We start from the raw sequence: 17,811 nt of genomic DNA, 5'->3' as shown, positions 1-17,811 counted from the left end.
GGGGTTCAACTGACAGTAGCATTGTTGGTTTATTATTGCGTTACATGTTACGCAATTTTATAAAGGAGTTACAGTAGCAAATAGTTGGATGATTGCTATTTAGATAATTTGTATGTCTTTGGATTAATGATTAATTAATGATGATTTTTTTCCAATGATTAATTAATTAATGATTAATTTGAATTAATGAGCTACGCGATAAACTCACAGAACTGTACAGCTAATTACACTCGCCAGGCTCCGGTAGGATGGTCATGTCATGAGAATAACACCGAACGATCCAACCCGCATAGTCCTTTGCAGGTCGTCAATCAGGTTAAAGGTCTAAATTGAGTTAGAGTGATGGCGTTGATGCGTCCGGCAGAAAGACCGGGACATTGGGTTGGCAGACGACGACCCTTAACCATGAGTGGTTCAGAGGACCACTCCAAACCAGACCAAGACCGCCAAGCGGCTGTAGTTTATACCTGATAGGTAAGTAAATGTTACGCCGTACTCATAATTGTTACATACGCCTACTAAAACACAAATTAAAGTAGGCATGATTTAGCTATACGTAGCACCATTCAAAATATGTGCATACTTTTAGGCGCAAACAGTGAATCTTCTGGACTAACGCATTCGCCTAAGTAATTTGACCATATCATTCAATATTTAAATTTTTCAAATTATTTTATTATAGTATCCATCTAGACATCTAAAAGTCTTCATAACAAGTAATTCACAAAAAAACTATACTAAGAATGTTTTTATATGTTATAAGATGCACTTGCACCTACTAACTAGTGTTTCAAAATATTCGTAGAGAGAATCTGACACTTATACTGAACACTATTTCTATCATTTTTCAATGCTTAAAGAAAGTTAAAAACGATTGTTATGAGGAATAGATTGGCTTTAGAAACTTTTTTTTACTCTATTGCACAAAGTTTCGTTGAAAGTTGGGACCAGTTAAAAGACACGAACTCAAAAAAAACCGAGATGAACACCGCTTTGTTTCGCTTGGTGAACGTTTTCTATTATGAGTTTGCTTTATGTCCCTAAACCTTTATGTTCGCAAACAATTGTTAAGGTTTACATCTGAGTGTATGATTCTTTAATGTTATTTTTTATTAATGTTTGAAAGAATTTCAGCTAGTGGAAGTGGTGATAAACCCCACCCAGAACGAGTCTTGTTTAATTGAGCGTTTTTGTTTTGAGTGTTGTTTAATGGATGAAATCAACAAATTGTACTAACAAAATTCAATGGTTCTTAATTATTGAATAATCGTAAAGTATTCTCCACAGTTCCAAAAGTTCCCTTAATCCAGTTTAATTGATTTTCCCTTCCCGATAAAGACACCTTCGCTTTGTGTATATTATTTTAACGAACTTTGCGTTTGTCCAGCTAGAAAATGTCAAGTCCACTCCCTCCCGTGCTATTCCATGCCGCGTCACAGATTTATTTGCACCGCACCCATCATCATCATCATCATCTACATTTCACCAAACACGCTTGTCAAACAGTGTTTTGAGCATGGTGCTCACGAGTGCACCAACAAAAAAAAACATTTCCTTCATAAATTCACTGCACGAAAGCGTAAAACTAATTATTTTCCAACCATCTTTCCCTCTCTTTAAAAGCACTCCAATCCACCCCAATACGAGCCCCAGGCTTACTTACCGGCAGAAAGATTCCGACGACGTCCGCTCGATCGTTGCCCGTATGGAGACGACGGATCAATCTACGGCCAGGGCTAGAGCAGCAGTAAACCTGCTCACGGCTGTTTCACTTGTCTGCCCGGTGGCGCTGCACAATGGCACCCGAAAACTTGGTCCTTCGTCCTTCGGGATGTCGGGTCGAGTGTGGTTCCCAGATTTCGCCTTCCAGCTTTTGATAATCACGTCAAATCACCAGCACTGATTGAAATTCATCACACCAAACTACACAAAGCGCGGAAATTACGAGAAGGAAATGATTGCTACGGCTAGGATAAGGGCCTCATCGTTCGACAACATCTTCACCGGAGCGGGGACGGTCTCTTTGTGTCCAGCGCGGCGGCGGTACTGTTTTGTTGGAAAAGTTTTACACACACACACACACCCCGTCGTTGTTTCTTGGGCGTTCACGGACAGACCTCGGAGCTGTCTACGAATTTTGTGCGCCTTAAAACAAAAACCGACTAGAAAACATTTCCGCATTGCGTAGCGAGGAAGTGGACGGCAACTTTCTTGCGTCCAACAAGTAGAAAAGTACAAACCTGCCTGCCTCAAGTACCCTCCCCGGCACTGGGTTTTGTAGCGACCTTATGGGAACCGGCACAACTGGTTAATGACGAACACGATTTACTTGGTGCCTGTTTGATATCTTACCTCGCGGCAAACGGCCCCGGAAAAGGACACGAACTTTAGAAAACAAGTAAACGAATAAATCTCGCTTACAGACAAAAGTTTGGCACGGAAGTTAGTGAGAGTTCGAAGTGCTCGTTTATGTTTGTGCAGGATGAAGGATCCCCAACAGCTCGAGGATCTCTCAAGCATAGCCAATTGTTCCAATATCGATATTTGATTTGCATAACTTCCATTCGCGAAAAATAGCTATCATCCCCCACCCAAAACATCCAAAGTTCACTCTTCTCAGCTTATTTTTGTTTCTTTACAGACATTTACATCGCCCATCGGAAAATGCTGGCTGGCTTGAGCGGGTGTGTTTAGCTGTACCGGAGTGAAGTGATAAGCGCAAAAAAAGCTCAGCCACTTATCCTTAATCCTACAGCTGGTGCGCCTCCATCTGTTACCGTTTGTAGCAGCAGCACCAGCAACAAAGAAAAGTCGCGTCAACTCGCGCGTTATTAAAATTCACTTTTGCCACCATTTATCACACATTTTCGCCTGCCCTATCATTTTCTTTTTTTTTTTTTTGGGCGACGTCGAAGAGTTGCGCTTCAATGGGGGTGCTGGTGTGCGTAAAACTAATTTCTTTTCCGATACGTTTCCCTGCTGCGGCCACCATCTTGCAGGACCCAGCACGGTAAAAAGTTTGCCAGAAGAAAACGGGCCAAGTTTGGCGTGAGGAACGTGAGGAAACAAAACCCTCCCTTAAAGTGATACGATCCGGTTGTCACTTACATCCCAGGGGTTTCGACGCACGTCGAAATCTGGGTGCGAGTTTGGGGTCGCTCCCTGGTTTTTCCCATCTATCCGACACCCGTTTTTTTTTTTGCGATTCATTCGACACCTTCGCGTGCGGAGAAGCAACCAAGCGGTGTTCTTACCCGTGCCGAGACGGTTTTACAGCTCGTCAAGCCGCATAATGATTTATGCTCTGCCAATATTTCAACCCGCTGCATAGTGAACCTTTTTACCGATCATCCTTATCCGATGGGTTTACTAGCGGTCGAAATCGGCGGGACGGGATGGTTGGGAAAACGAACCGCTAGGGTTCTTTTTTTTTGCACAAAAGTTTTCTCGTTTAACGGGAAAAAGAAAGCTTGTGTTTTCGAACAGCAGGGTAAAAAAAAACCTCTCCAAAAATACATTTAATAAAGCCCCATATAAAAACCCTATCCGTGGCCGATACAGTGCGTGGTGAAATTCTTTCCTGTGGTCCATGTAGCAATTTTTTTTCTGTGCGAAAAAAAGAATTCCGCTTGTGCGTTTCGCTTTTACGAGTCGGAAAAAAAGGTACATACACCTCGCAGCTCTTTATTCCCCGTGTGAGATGAACGGCTTCCGGGAAGCGGTCGTTACATCCTCCGCAACCGAGCGCCGCAGGTGCGGGTGCTAGATTGAGGTTAAGAATTGCCCCGAGCGCCACAGTAAAACACGTCACTGCGAATGATCGGAGATCGGAGGCAGCGGCGACCACGCGCTGTTTTATTACGACGAGCAGAAACAAAAAAACCCGCGCCAACGGCACACTGACTCCCACACGCGGGTGAAAACCACGACCAACTACGCTCACGCCGAGTTCTGATGGCTTCCTGTGTGTCCTTATCGTACCTTAGGCGCACTTTTTCCCACACACACACACTCACATTCACACAGGTACAACATTTAACTATCAACTGATTGAACAATCGAAGCACCATCACGACAGTACGATCCTTCACATGTTCGTCCATTTATTGCACCGTCGTTCGTCGAACAGCCACACAGTCCCATCTGGGCACGGAGTCCTGTGCGTGGGAGCTGTTGGTGCTTTTCCGGGAATGTAAATCCACTGGCAGGCGGTTGTAACTACAAACTCCACTCCACAGACCTCACAGCTTCAGCAGGCTTCGAACGCGCGTGTTGCCAATGGTAGCGCTTGTCAGCGACCAGCTCGGTTGACAGCCCTGGAAAAACTGGCAGTGCCATCCTGCCGGCACTATCAGCGGTTCGTGCCATTGCTCCTCCGACGCTACTTTCACTATCCAGTGAATACCTGAGGGAGAGCCGGCGCGAGATAGAGAGCGTGAGTGGAAAACCGATGCTTCGTGGGAGAGAAAATTACGAGAAGACGCACTTTTTCTTCGTCGCCAGCCGAGCCGAGCAAAAGCCGAACAAAAGCTCACTTGTTGACTCAGGGCTGGGAACAGTGCTCTAAGCCAGGCGTTTTGTCGACTGTAGTCGAAAGCACTCAGCAGTTCGTTGTTTAAAAATGGTTATAACAATTCTATAGCCACTTTTTTTAATACCATTTATTAAAACTGTTATGCAGAGTTTTTAATTTATGTTATGATTAACAACATTAACAATAAATAAAAGAATTTCAAAATAATCATAATTATGATAAGTCATATGTATAAAACATAAAAATAAATAATATCTTCATTAACAAATAAATAAATAAATGAATCATTTAAAGCTCCAAAAAGAACTAAAAACTGAAATTATAAATTGAACATAGAAATTTCAATTATTTCATAGTAAGTATAAATATTTTGAAAAAATATCAATTTTGTAACATTAGGTAAGCTTGTCGAAGGAACTGGAGTATTTTGTAATTTATCAATGTTTTGTCTTCTTTATACTTATCTAATACTCTTCTATTACTAATTTATTGCTTAGGTCAAAAGTACAAATAGTGGTTATGTTGGAAAAAATCTTATCTGAATCTTTTCAAGTGGCAAACTAAAATTATTAAAACTTCCTAAAATTATTGTTACTTCATAACATATATGCATACGCAATTAATATGCCTTAATTGCGATATTACTACAATAATGCTGGCTGCCATTATTAATATCGTTAACAGAGTAGCCGTAGCACAATCGGAAAGACTAAAAAAACAGAGCTTATCGAACTTTTCATTCACTTGTTAACCTTACTTCGAGGTTGCTTTGTCCCATGTACCGCTCAACATGCGAGCAATCGAGAGCAAAATCCTCCGAAACACACCTAGAAGCGTTACTAAACGATTGGATGGTACTTCGTATACGAAGTTAGAGCGAACGATTCGCCGTTTCGCTTCACCATGCACCGCGCTATACGTGCTACCGTGACCTAGGCATACTATTTCCACATATACTAATAGGACACGCACCAACACGGCTAATCGTTGTACAAATGGGGAATAGTTCGCTTCTTATGACAGGGGACAGGTTTTTTTTTTATTTTTTGACAGAAACAGGTTCCATGTAGACCGGATTTAGACACGGAATCCCTGCAAACGCACGGCTGAACAGCTTTTGCTGTGCCATGCTTTGCCTCATCCAATTATTCCATCGCCATTTCTGTTTGTTATTAGAATGGATTACTTGTTTTTTTTTTATTTCGCTTTTCTTTATGCTTTCCATGCGACTGAATGGTGTTCAATCGGGACAGAACGAGATTGAATATAGAATTATAATTAGAACTTGCACAACAGCTCCTACTGCATGAAATTGTGCTGTCAATTTAACTAATACAGGATGTGGAGGGAGGATTTGTTTTCTGTTGCGTTTTAACGTGCGTTTAACTTGGCTTTGACTTTTAATATAGTACTACGATTGACCAGGATTTATTTCATTTTTGAATCTGCCTATTGGAATTGGTATGCTAGAATTTTTAGTAAATAAGCCTAAATGTATGCAATGTATGTTAATGTTAATGTATGTATGTGTTCAAAAAATGTACTGAGCAGGAAGTCCCCGAGATACGTGGTTCCTTTTAAAAGCGGATTCGGAGATACGCGGTGTATGAAAATTTTACAGCCGAGATAGATTATACCACAAAATCTAAGCAAAAAGGTGACAAATCGGTCTAAAATACCTTCTTTTTTCATATAACACATTTGTTTTTGATTTCTGTTAATGTTTTATTCAGAAATTCGCCTGAATTGCTGAAGAAAATAAAGTGCAAGACGACTCTGTAATATTGAAGTATGTACGATAGTTTATAGCACAAAAATTGGCCAAAAATCAAAAGAAAATTGAAAATGCCTACTATTTTCGCATACATTTGTTTTTAATTATAAATTATTATTATTATAATCATTACTAGATCGCTGATTAGCTGTCACTATAACAAACACCATTAGTGATAGTTATTGCATACTTTCAGGCGTTGTAAAACAATATAAATTTCAACGCATTAAAACGTATTTTAATGCTTTGCGTTACATTGCATTCGTACAGTGAATTGATTTCTTTTTACCAGAGAAACAGTCTCTTATTTCACGACTTTGCAGAAAAATGACACTTTTCAACTGCTATCCCCAACCCATTTTACAAATGTCCAAGATGACACCATTGCTTAACTTACACCAACCCCGAGACCAAGCAAAAAATCATTTACATTTCCCACAAACGGGAATATTCATCCTAGAGCGGATATATGATACGGTTGTTGAACATTTTCCACCGGTCAGATCGTTTACTTTCTTCCAACGAATCTAACCAATGCGAGGCACAGCATCGAAGATTAATTTTCATCTGTTCTGGCAGCGGGGAAAGTATTGATCAAATTTGTCTTTATACCGTGCCATGCCCCGTATCGATCATTGGTGATTGCTCGCATAATGATACTTTGATTGAAAGCTCGATTTCAAGGTTTAGCTGAACCGTGGCGTGGAACCGATCCGTGCAGACGCTTTTCCGTTTTCAATTTGTCGTCAAGTTTACTTTCACCCGGTGGTGCGATACGCCGAAACTGGTGAAATGCTCCGTACCCGAAACGCTGCTGCCAGTTGTAACGTGCCAATATAAACACCGACCGAAACCGGTGCACAGTATCGTATCGTCCTTTTTTGAAATCTACTCCAGCAGGCTAAATATAGTTGGATAAAAGATTGATTTTCCATTTTAAACTCGACGTTCGCATCATACTTCCTGTTCTATGCATCCGTTTGCTTTCACCCGATGCCAACAGCCAGTCGGTACGGTTCATTCACCGGGGCAACTGGAAGTTCGAATCAATTTCGTACCACATTCAACATTTTTTACGACTTCTACGACTCATCCGATCTGTCCCGTTTTGTTGGGTTGCCCTTTCCTTCCATATGTTTCCTTCAATAGTACCCAAATGAAATGTAAATTTGGTCCATTTTATCTCGTCAGTCTTGGTCGTAAAATGCTTCACACGAGTACGGGGCACGGGCACACCGTAACAGTGCGAAGGTTTCCTACGCTTTTCTTTCATTTTTATTCGCGCTAACAAACAATTTGTGCACCACATGTTGAGTAATGGCGGATGTAATTACAGCATTATTGTCGTGACGTAAATAGAAAAATAAAAACATCTCACCTACTTTACAAGTGCCGTCAAAACCAATCAAACGTTTCACTTGTTTTGGGCTATTTTTAACACCGTTTTTTTTACCTTGAGTAACACATTTTTTTATAGCTTTCGTTTGAGTGGTGATGTTTCTATAAATTATGTGTGCTTCAAATCTTCATACAAATCAGTAGCAACGTTTGTAAGAAGTTAAAATACGATTTAACTTCTATGAAAGACAAACAAATATTAAGGAATCATGTATAAGGCGTTTGAGTATTGTAAACAGACAGTTGTAATGTTACAGCTCTGTTTTCAGTTGTATTATAATTGCAATTAATTAACATTCGAATGTGCTATTCATTTTATTATTGGATTTATTACAGACAGTCCCCGATATACGCTATTATAGTGTTATACTATTTATAACCCGGGAAAAATCCGCGTGTGTCGAATCCGGGAGTAAAATCGTTTAAACTTCAAAGTGGCGAAGTTGACCTCCTTCTTTTCACTTAGTCACTTATGCAGCAAATCCGGCGACATTTTGAATGAATACATTAATAAAAATTTAAAACAAACGTTTTATATCACAAAAAAGGTATTTTTGAAAAATTTTAAACCTTTTTGTTTATATTGTTTGCTTTAAATTAATTCAGCTGTCAACATTCTAAAAACCGCGCATCTCCAAATCTGCTTATGAGAGGAACCGCGTATCTCGGGAACTGCCTGTAAATTTTGTAGCAAATTGTAGCAAATTGACAGTACCAAAAATTGTAGTGCCAATTGCATACCTTCAGGCGTCTCCATACCATAAACATACCCTATGATAACTCGATGTAGATAATGCTCAATAGCGTTCTTGTCCCAGGCGCACACGCTTGAAAGTATACTTTCAGGCTAATTGCATACCTCTAGGCGTCTTATTATCAAACATTGCCTTCGATAGTTCTTATATGCGTTATTGTATTGGGTTCACACGCCTGAAGTTATGCGTTTTCTATTTATTACTGACGTATATTTAGAGGCAATCGAAATATTTAAATAACGCATAGCTTTTAAAACCAGACAACCCATTAAGAACACATTGCAAACTAAAACGCACTAGCTACAACAAAGCATCGTTCCATACACAATGTACGCAAAATAGTCAATCTAATAAAATACACTCGCTAGCTCACACCCATCACCCCAACAGTGTTACAGTTTCACTATCCCACCTATACATCAATGTAATGTACCGGCGCTGGACGTATGTATCTGTTTTGGCTTTATTCGAGCTTCTGCAGTGCCATTCCAACGAGGGTATAAGGATATAAAAAGGCACAGCGACATGGTGCAAAGAATAAAACCCCCCGGAACAAAAGCCACAAGAACAAACGGGCGAAGAATAAAAGATTAAGTTTAACACATTTCTGTCCATGTTGTCTTTTCAAGCATGGGTTCTGCTTTGCCGGTCAGTCATGTATGCCTTTACAGTACAGTCGTATTTTATCGTTAAGCTGTATATATTCAGATTAAAGAGTTGTAATACAAAATAATTTCTTCTGGAAAACCTTTGCTGTGCATAATGCGTTACTTGCATATGTTCTTTTATTGCTATAAAAGTGATTGAGCAATGCGAAGCAAACATTTAAATGTAAAGCACATCACTGTGTTAACTTTGTTTCGTTCGTAGCAGCGGCACAACGTTTTTTTCCATCTCTGTGTTTACAGACCCCCGTCGTGACCGCATCATTGGTCTTCGGACCGAGCAGGTAATGCCCGTATGACGATACATTCTATCATACCTTCACTGCGGGAGCAGTGCTTTAATATATGTACATCGTTGCGCCAAAGCAACGTAAGAGCCACGATCAGTTTCGAACCGGCCTTTTCCAGCTCAAACCCGGATGAAACTCAATCAACAGGTACCACCCAACGTATCATTCTTGCAGAAGAATATTTATTTATTTCTTTTTCTGCAAAATTGTACTCATTCGTACCGCTTTGCTCCACACGGTTCCTCTGTCTCGCCATAAACCGGACGATAACCTCAATCATGAGCTCTGTCCCGTCGCGATTTGCCACTGCTGGCATCAGCTTGGACACACTTCCACCCATTCATCCCTTCCTTCCATTGCAAGAACAAATAAAAGTCGCTACAAACCACGGTACCAGCGGCGGGCAAAGTAATACCGAAACTTTTATCAGTAACACTCGTCTTACGTCACATGGCAATGGGAAACGGCCCAATGGAGCATTTTTCCCGTCTATTCGAGCAGTTGGTTGTGTTACATTGTTTCCCATAACGAAATGGACCAGACTTCAGCTGGATATCGCATCGTAAGGCGAAGAAAGGACTTAAGGTCCTAACTTACAGCTGCCAATGCTTGCTACCACCGACGGAAGGAGTGGCTCCGTTCCCTTTTTTTTCTTTTACAGCATCTTATGCAACAAGTCGATGGTGGCCACAATTCATCCTCAAGGACGAAAGAATACTTATAGCTTTCGTTCTTTCTCCATTTCCCTATCAAGAGCGAATCGTTTCGATCCCGGTGGATGGTTTTTCACAGTCGAACCGTCCGCAAACGGGACTTAATTTTAACGATCAAGGTTTCAGCGAAAAATACACTTCTGTGGAAAAGTTTAAATATGGATGCCCAATTTCGTTCCATTTTAAAGATTTATGAACAAAGTTTCTTAATGATTGGCTTTGGATTTGCTAAGTAGAAATGCGCTATTTTTAAACAAAATTTAATTTAATCGCCGTGTATTTATTTTTAATATCACAAAATTAGTATTCCAAACCGTGAATGTGTTAAACTATTTGGAGTATATTCGATTGTTGCTAACTTCTATTGCGTTTCTATTGCATACCTTTAGGCGCAGTGGTTTAAAGTATCTCTGTCGACTTCCTATTTACTTATTTTGATAAACCCATTTCCATAATTCGATATAGTAACTTCCAATGTTGATATTGAATTGAGGTAAATAAAGTAAAAGTAATTCTTTATTTTAATTGTCCTAAAAGGATGCAAAAATTAAGTTCTTGCATACTATCATTCGGAAATAAAATATAATTCAATGGAGAGTGGTCGATTAAAGTAATGCTCTTCTTTTTTGATAAGAGCTAATGCTCATTTTCACACAGATTCGCTTTGAATAACTTATTCTGGAATAGTAAAGAAACGTACTTCAACATTTATTATTCGAAAGTCGACTTATGTACAGTTTGTCGCATGGGTAATGTCGACTTAGCAACGGCATACGTCGACCAAGCTTTTGTGCTACTTGGGCATGTTTGACACATTGACGTTTTGGGCAGGGCATTGTGTTTGTTTGTAAATTAGTTATTCCCATCATTTCCCGCTGTTGGTTTCGTTTCCACTGCTGTTTTCCATATTTTATTAGTGTTCTGTGTTCAGATATCCTCATAAAGCTATGATTTCAATTAAATCTCTTATCTTCCCAATGGCATTTTGCCTGCTCCTGTTCGTCAGCAACAGTAAGCCGCCGTTCCATCGCTAATGATGTCATCCATTAGAAGCAACGCTCTAACACCTGTTTCTGTTTTCCTTTTGGTGATATCTTCCTAGGTGAAGCAATATGGTGCTATCGATGCAATTCCGCCACGCCAGGGTGCGGTGAGAGGTTTAACTGGCGCGGCATCGGTTACCTGGGTGATCCGTGTCCCATAGATGATGATGTCTGCGTGAAGGTGATCGAACGCAAGGGCACGATCGAGACGTACACTCGCGATTGTTTGAGCTCGCTGCAGGGATTCCGCACCGACATTCCGGCCGACAAGTACGAAGGATGTCGTCCGGCGGCAAAGGATCTTAACCTTGCGCACTACGTTAACACGTCGATCAAGGAGCTGGATGTGAAGCGAGATCATTTCGATTCGACAATGTTCTGTTTCTGCTTTTTGGATCATAGATGCAACGGTGCTCCGGCAATAGGCGATACCAGACACATCTGGAAGCTATTGTTCACTTCTCTAATGATAGGGGCAGCTGTTTTACTACGCTGAAGTGTTTTAGATTAATTAACACCACACAACAATCTCAGCACACCGAAGTCGTGTGTTCATAATGGAACATTCCGTCCTAATTGATAAAACGTCAACATTCCGTCCAGGAAATTAGAATAGAATAAACGATTACAGTTTTGATAAATACTATACTTTTATTTGTAGCGGTAAACCATATTGCTCGTTTTACACAATTTTGTAATGATTTCCATCCATTCACTAATCTTGATTGTGTCATAGCCGCTAAATAAAAGAACACAGCTATGCTGTGTGTACTACACACAGCAGGTTAGTTAAGATCTAGAGAGTTTCGCTTTTATTTTGTCTCGTCTTGAACGACATCGTTTAATTAATCACTGTAAAGCTTATAGCTCTTAACAAGTCCGAAAGCATCGCACATAACAGGAGCTACAGCCGCTAATATCCTAACCGGTTCATGAAATGCTGTCACTTTTGCGGGATGGTGGTACAAAACGACGGGTGATTGGTGCCAAAATGTGATGTTTTCGTTTGTGTGTTGTTGTTAATGTTTTACAACTAGCTCTAAATCGTGTAGGATCATTCCTTCACAAGGAATCTTTAACAGAACCGCCCTAATTACACGATTGTGTTGAAGTCTTATTTTGCATGATCCGTTCTGCTTGATCTTTAAGATCTTGCAAAGGGTAGATAGCCCGAAACAAACAAGCACTAACAAATCTAAACAGGACAGGACAGTTTTTTTCATTATATGCTGTTAGAACAGCGCTATTGTCTCCTTTGAAACCCACCATTCGGATTGTGCATTTTGTGAGGACCAGAGTAAGCCTGGAGATTTTACGCTCCTAATAGGCAAAGGTACGCTCCATTGGGTAGCCCAACTTTTCCAGTGCGGGAATGCACGCGTAATTTACCATCGGAGGTGGCCCGCACATAAGCACCAGCGACGAAGGTGACGGTTCAAAGAGTTTTTCCTTGATCATCTCATCAGTGACGAATCCCTTGCCCTGTGTCCATTCGGGCTTTGGACGGTCCAATGTGTACCATAATTTGAACTGTTCCGGATACCGGGCGGCAAGATCGTCCAATTCGGGCTTCAACAGAATATCGTCTTCAGTCTGCCGGGACAAGCAACACATACATTAATTAAACATTCACAAGAGCATAATATACAAAAAAGACTAATAATTACACACCTGGTTAGCAAAAATGAGCGAAAGCTTGGTGTTATCCTTATCGGAATGTTTCAGTATTTCGCGAATCAGCTGAAGCATTGGGGTAATACCAGTTCCACCTGGAATTTAAAAAACAAAAAATGTGGTATTAATTATTTTCATTCATTTAATTAAGAACACTTTTTATGGGACAAAAAAAGTAATGGCGCAAAAAGCGCACATCGCTTCCTACTAGATCCACGGGTAAACCTTATCAGCGACTGCAGGCATAGAGTCACTGATAAGCTACAATCTAGTACAATCTACTGCATTTCTACACACGGCATCCACCCTTCCAAACCTTACCCGCAATCAGGCTCACTTGTGCTGCTTCGTAAATTTGGGCCGGATCCTTTCGCAACTTCTTGATGGAGAATTGTCCATTGCCCAGATATTGCAACCGTCCCGACGGTCCGCGGAACGCAATCTTGTCGCCGATCTGCATCCCCTCCAGATACTGGGACATTTTACCACCGTCCGGGAACTTTGGGTGTACATGTTTCTTGTACACCTTCACCACCAGATCGACAAATCCATGATCGTCATCGCACGAAACAGGCGTATACGCGCGAATCACCAGCTCATCGTTAATGGTGGCAGACAGATGAATGTGCTGACCGATCGGTAAGCCCAGAATGTGCTTTTCGCTTGGCAGCCCGAACCGGAAGCGGCGCGTATCGTGTGAAATTTCCTCCTTCTCTACCAGTGGCAGCATATACTTTTCCTGGGGATCCAAAAGCGTTTTGGGTTCCTTCGAACCTCCCTTGGAGGAGGCAGACGAGGAGGATTTGCCTTTCTTGCTGTTTAGTAGATAGTTGGCTATGGCAGCACCAACGACAACCACCACCACACCAATTGCAACAGGAAGTACCTAGAAAAGGAAGGAACAAAACACTTCTTCAATTTTCACTCACTTTGTTTGCAAACTTCACATATCGAAATTCTGTATTAAATATAAATTTCACGCTTCAAATATCAAATGCGCTTTAGTTCAACAGCATCAACACGGTGTGTAGCAGTGAGTTTTGCTGAACATAGTAGCCACGGTGACGGTAGCGTATACATTCAAGGTTAAGGTTAATTCTCCCCAGCTGAAGTGCATTCTAACCGCGGTTTCAAGGTGAGATATTGCAATTTGAGTGACGCGAAACGTAAATTATATCCCACACAGTATATTGTTTCCGCTTTTTGTGAATGATACACAATACGAGTGTAAAATTACTAAAGAAACCTAATAAATCTCGTGTGATGTGTGTTCGAGAACTAAACTCGACAATTCACTGTCCAACAAAACAAGCAACTGGCGTTCAAATCTTAAATTGACCGTGCTCTTCGTACGATAGACTGACTGTTCAACTTCGGAGCTAGGTATTGGACAAATTCTAGCTCTTACAAATGCTGCAAGTTGAACGCCAAAGCCGGCTTTTTTGCTTCCCACTGTTTACTGTGAAAAAAAAAAAAAAAAAATCAGCGAAACGCTAATATGCTGACGTACGGAAACAATTCATGCACAGTCATCTCCACACACCACCGGTCCGTATCATAAATAATCGAAGTAGGTAGCATTTGATCTTGCCAAATCAACCAACACAGCGAAACGTAACACACAATTATGTAAGCCCCGAAACAAATAAAAACGACGCTTTACTATCTCGGGTCCATTGCCAACAGCGGATACGTCGTCACTCAGCTGGCAGGGTTTTTTTTTCATTTCATTTCGATGTTGGAGATCTCCCACTTACAGCACAACACAAAACAGACGGCACAAACAAAACTTACGTCAAAATCTAACATGTTTTTTCTCTTCCCTCTTCGTTTTCAAGACCGACGGAAAGGCCCCGGCACGAGATGTTCGACCAGGACAATAAGTCCACGAAGCTGCCGTGTGCGATATGGATAGGTGATAGCGAGAAGATGCGCTACCCAAACCGCGAAAAAGGGTGCACGGAAACGGCGAGACACGCGTCCACGACCCAAACGGAACAACGACTGTGTACGAGCAATGTTAGCCGGTTACTGATATAATTGACCATACGGTTGGGAGCACAAAAGCTTCTATACGGCCGACTTGTGTGACTGGCATCGCCGTGTTTGTGTGCGTATGCAGTTATGAGCATGAATATAGGGGGGAAGTCATAGCCAACACGCAAACAATCCGAACGCAACGTAAAACCAAAGGGTGGAATGGAAAGTGAGTAGGCTTTCCGATGAGTAGCATGCGTGTGCTGTGAACCTGCAGCCTTTTGTTGAGTAGGAGAGCGAAACGTTATTTGGACTGCAATTTCAGATGATTTTGAAATGAAATATTTAGGAATGGATACCTTATAATTAACATTAACAAAATGCTCTTCTAATGTGATGTTCTGCTGAGACTCAACAATAAACGCAATCTGTCGGGCAAGATCCAGCTCTATCATTTACTGGCCAACCCAGATATTAACTTAGTTTCCAGAATGTTATGCTAATCTGAATTTCTATTTTAAAAATTCATGAATCATCAAAGATGTATGACCTTCAGGAGCTTGTCCGTCCCCCGTTCTGGATCGACAATTGCCATAAATGGTAGTACCAAGGGGCTTCATGAACCTTTTGAGAAAAGACTCATGATTTGAATGACAACCACATCTAGTCGTTCCAAAAGTCTTGTACGAAGTATATTCATTCTAGTTGTATATAAATGATGGATAGGCATATGTAGTGTTATGTTGTTTCTACTATCTATTTAGAGTAAAAAGTCGAACGAGTTGACAAAGATTTGCAAAGATTTTATTGAGCTCAGCAAGTAGTGTAACAGTTACTCAATTACTCAGTGATTCTATGCACAAAAACTCTCCTATAAACATGCATCCTACGCCGAATGTTTACATTAATGTAACTCCCTTCCCTGTACCATGTGTAACGCATCGAATGCTATTTTTGCAGATTACAAAGATAAGCATTAGCGTTAATTTATATTTCCATTGCGTCATTATTCTACATTATGCCGAAAACACATGGTCTACATCACCACGCTTGGTATACGCACTGAAATAGAGTTTGGAAATGAAACATATGCCCTACCACATGAATCACTTTTCGATCCAACCGTTCCAAAACATCAGCGGTAGAGTACCACGACCTCCCTCGCTTCTCCGGATCGGGTTTGTTGTGAGTGTCGAGGGCGATAAGGCGTCAACCACAGACCCATAGCTCCCAACTAATGGGTGCTCTCACATCAAATACGCACATTAATACTCTGCCGCAAAGTGTTTGCGCGATGCTTCACAATTTTAACCCGATAATGCTACTTTTGTAGTCAACCAACCCATCTGCTATGTCTCTCGGGAAGAGTCCCAAGACTTTTATTTTCTTTAGCTTATGTCTATGTTTTGCAATGTCACAGCACAAAATGGGAGCTAATGCGCGAGAAAGAGAACTTTTTGCAGGACGAGAGCATAGTGTAGTAAAAGCATAGGACCGCCTATAGCATCAAAACACAGTTCATGATCACGCCAAGGTCAGAGGTGCGTGTTACGGTTGATGTATACACGGCGCATTTGTGGTGCTCTCTATGCAAAAAACAGCTGATGTGTTAATTTGGTGGATGTCGGAGGAATCGATCGGCAAGCGCGACGATACGGGCACGAACGAAGTGGTTTCACTTTTATTTTTTTATAGCACGCACACGTGAGGTGAATAGTGTAATGGCATGCGTTCAGCACTGGCGTTCAGCTCCTCGTTCGAAGTTAGTATAATGAATTTGCTGTAAGTGCATAAATGCAAGGACGATGGCGGATGGTTTGATGCGTGTAAAATGCAACCCATCCTTTGGGTTTGGAGGCTTCATTTGATTAAATCAATTTAATTCACTTTCTAAAATTGTGTTACTAGTAGTATCACTTGCCCTATTGTTATTCTGAATTATTATAGAACAAATCGTGTGGAGTCAAGCATTGTTTAAACAAATCAATAGGAACAAGCTCAATAATCCGGCACCCAGACGACCGAAGAACGTAAAGAGACCAAAAAAACACTGATCAGTTGTAGTAAAATGTTCAGGAAACTCTTTGATAATCTCAGAAGAGCAAGCGTGCCTTATCAATCTTCGTTCAGCGACCCGTTCGATTGGTTGTTAGATAACATTGTATTGATTTTTGTGTGCCCTACGGGTAGATAAAACGTCGCATGCAACATAAATGACTATCTTTCCAAGCCAACTTACCTGATTTACTGTTAGGCCCATATTTTCTTATTTGGCAGCTTTCTTTTATTCACTTCCGAGCTTCGGAACCCGCGTGAAGCGTTTCGATGATGACCTGCAAAATAAATCGAGCATTACACCACGCGAAAACGTGAAACCGGTTTTTATCGTTCGCGAGAACAGTCGGAACGGAAGACAGAAAGTAACGCGACACGGGAAAGTAAGTAATGGACGATTATAAAACCAAAACGAGAACCCGAACCAGAACTACCGACCACCAGTAACTGGGTTTTGGTGTAGGGAAATATAATAATCTTATGTAATCGCACAAGATCCCGAAAAAACGTACCGTTTCGTCTTATGCCGGGAATGGTAATGCTACAATGCAATTGCCATTACACAAAACAAAAGTGCGGACTCGGTGCGGACGGTAGACAGTTCGACGTGTGACGCGGTTATCTATTTTTAATAATTACGGGAGTCGTGCGTCAACGCTTCCTTTTCACCGTTTGATTCGCCCGTCGAAGAAACGAAAGGGAACAGAGCATTAATTGCTTGCACATTTTTACCGGTTCTTCAATGCTAACCTGGTGCTGATGACGGGTTGGAGACTTTTCTTTTAGCCCAAGATTCACTACGATAGAAACTTTTGATCGAAGTTGCTCGTTTAATCACTACACCACATTACGTACCACGTTCAGCTCAGCCCGATGCGTTTGCCATTCAAAATAACGAAAAAATTGAGCAGTGAAATCGCTTTTCCCCCAAAC

At 41.1% G+C, this 17,811-nt stretch overlaps 2 protein-coding genes across 2 annotated transcripts; one reads left to right on the top strand and one right to left on the bottom strand.

Moving 5' to 3' along the window:
- The first annotated feature begins 11,076 nt into the window (after nt 1–11,076).
- LOC128709193 (uncharacterized) lies at nt 11,077–11,668 on the top strand. The gene is made up of 2 exons (XM_053804177.1): nt 11,077–11,140; nt 11,232–11,668. Exons 1-2 carry the CDS (start codon nt 11,077–11,079, stop codon nt 11,666–11,668), a joined length of 501 nt encoding a protein of 166 aa, XP_053660152.1.
- Nucleotides 11,669–12,492: 824 nt separating this feature from the next.
- On the bottom strand, nt 12,493–17,083 carry LOC128709192 (NADH-cytochrome b5 reductase 3). The gene is made up of 4 exons (XM_053804176.1): nt 17,063–17,083; nt 13,168–13,732; nt 12,844–12,941; nt 12,493–12,765 (listed from the first exon to the last, which is right to left on the bottom strand). The coding sequence occupies exons 1-4, from the start codon at nt 17,081–17,083 to the stop codon at nt 12,493–12,495; spliced, it is 957 nt and encodes a 318-aa protein (XP_053660151.1).
- Nucleotides 17,084–17,811: the final 728 nt, after the last annotated feature.

This window comes from Anopheles marshallii, chromosome 2, assembly GCF_943734725.1.
Source record: "Anopheles marshallii chromosome 2, idAnoMarsDA_429_01, whole genome shotgun sequence".
Lineage (NCBI taxonomy): Eukaryota > Metazoa > Arthropoda > Insecta > Diptera > Culicidae > Anopheles > Anopheles marshallii.
Note: the sequence above shows the minus strand (reverse complement) of the source record. Positions and strands in the feature narration are given on the sequence as shown.

Bases quoted from the DNA above. Each gene is read 5' to 3' on its own strand.
- LOC128709193 (XM_053804177.1), top strand. From the start codon at position 11,077: ATGATTTCAATTAAATCTCTTATCTTCCCAATGGCATTTTGCCTGCTC. The intron at 11,141-11,231 runs GTAAGCCGCCGT...ATATCTTCCTAG, and splicing joins GCTCCTGTTCGTCAGCAACA to GTGAAGCAATATGGTGCTAT.
- LOC128709192 (XM_053804176.1), bottom strand. From the start codon at position 17,083: ATGGGCCTAACAGTAAATCAG. The intron at 13,733-17,062 runs GTAAGTTGGCTT...TTCCTTTTCTAG, and splicing joins TGGGCCTAACAGTAAATCAG to GTACTTCCTGTTGCAATTGG. The intron at 12,942-13,167 runs GTAAGGTTTGGA...TTTAAATTCCAG, and splicing joins ACAAGTGAGCCTGATTGCGG to GTGGAACTGGTATTACCCCA.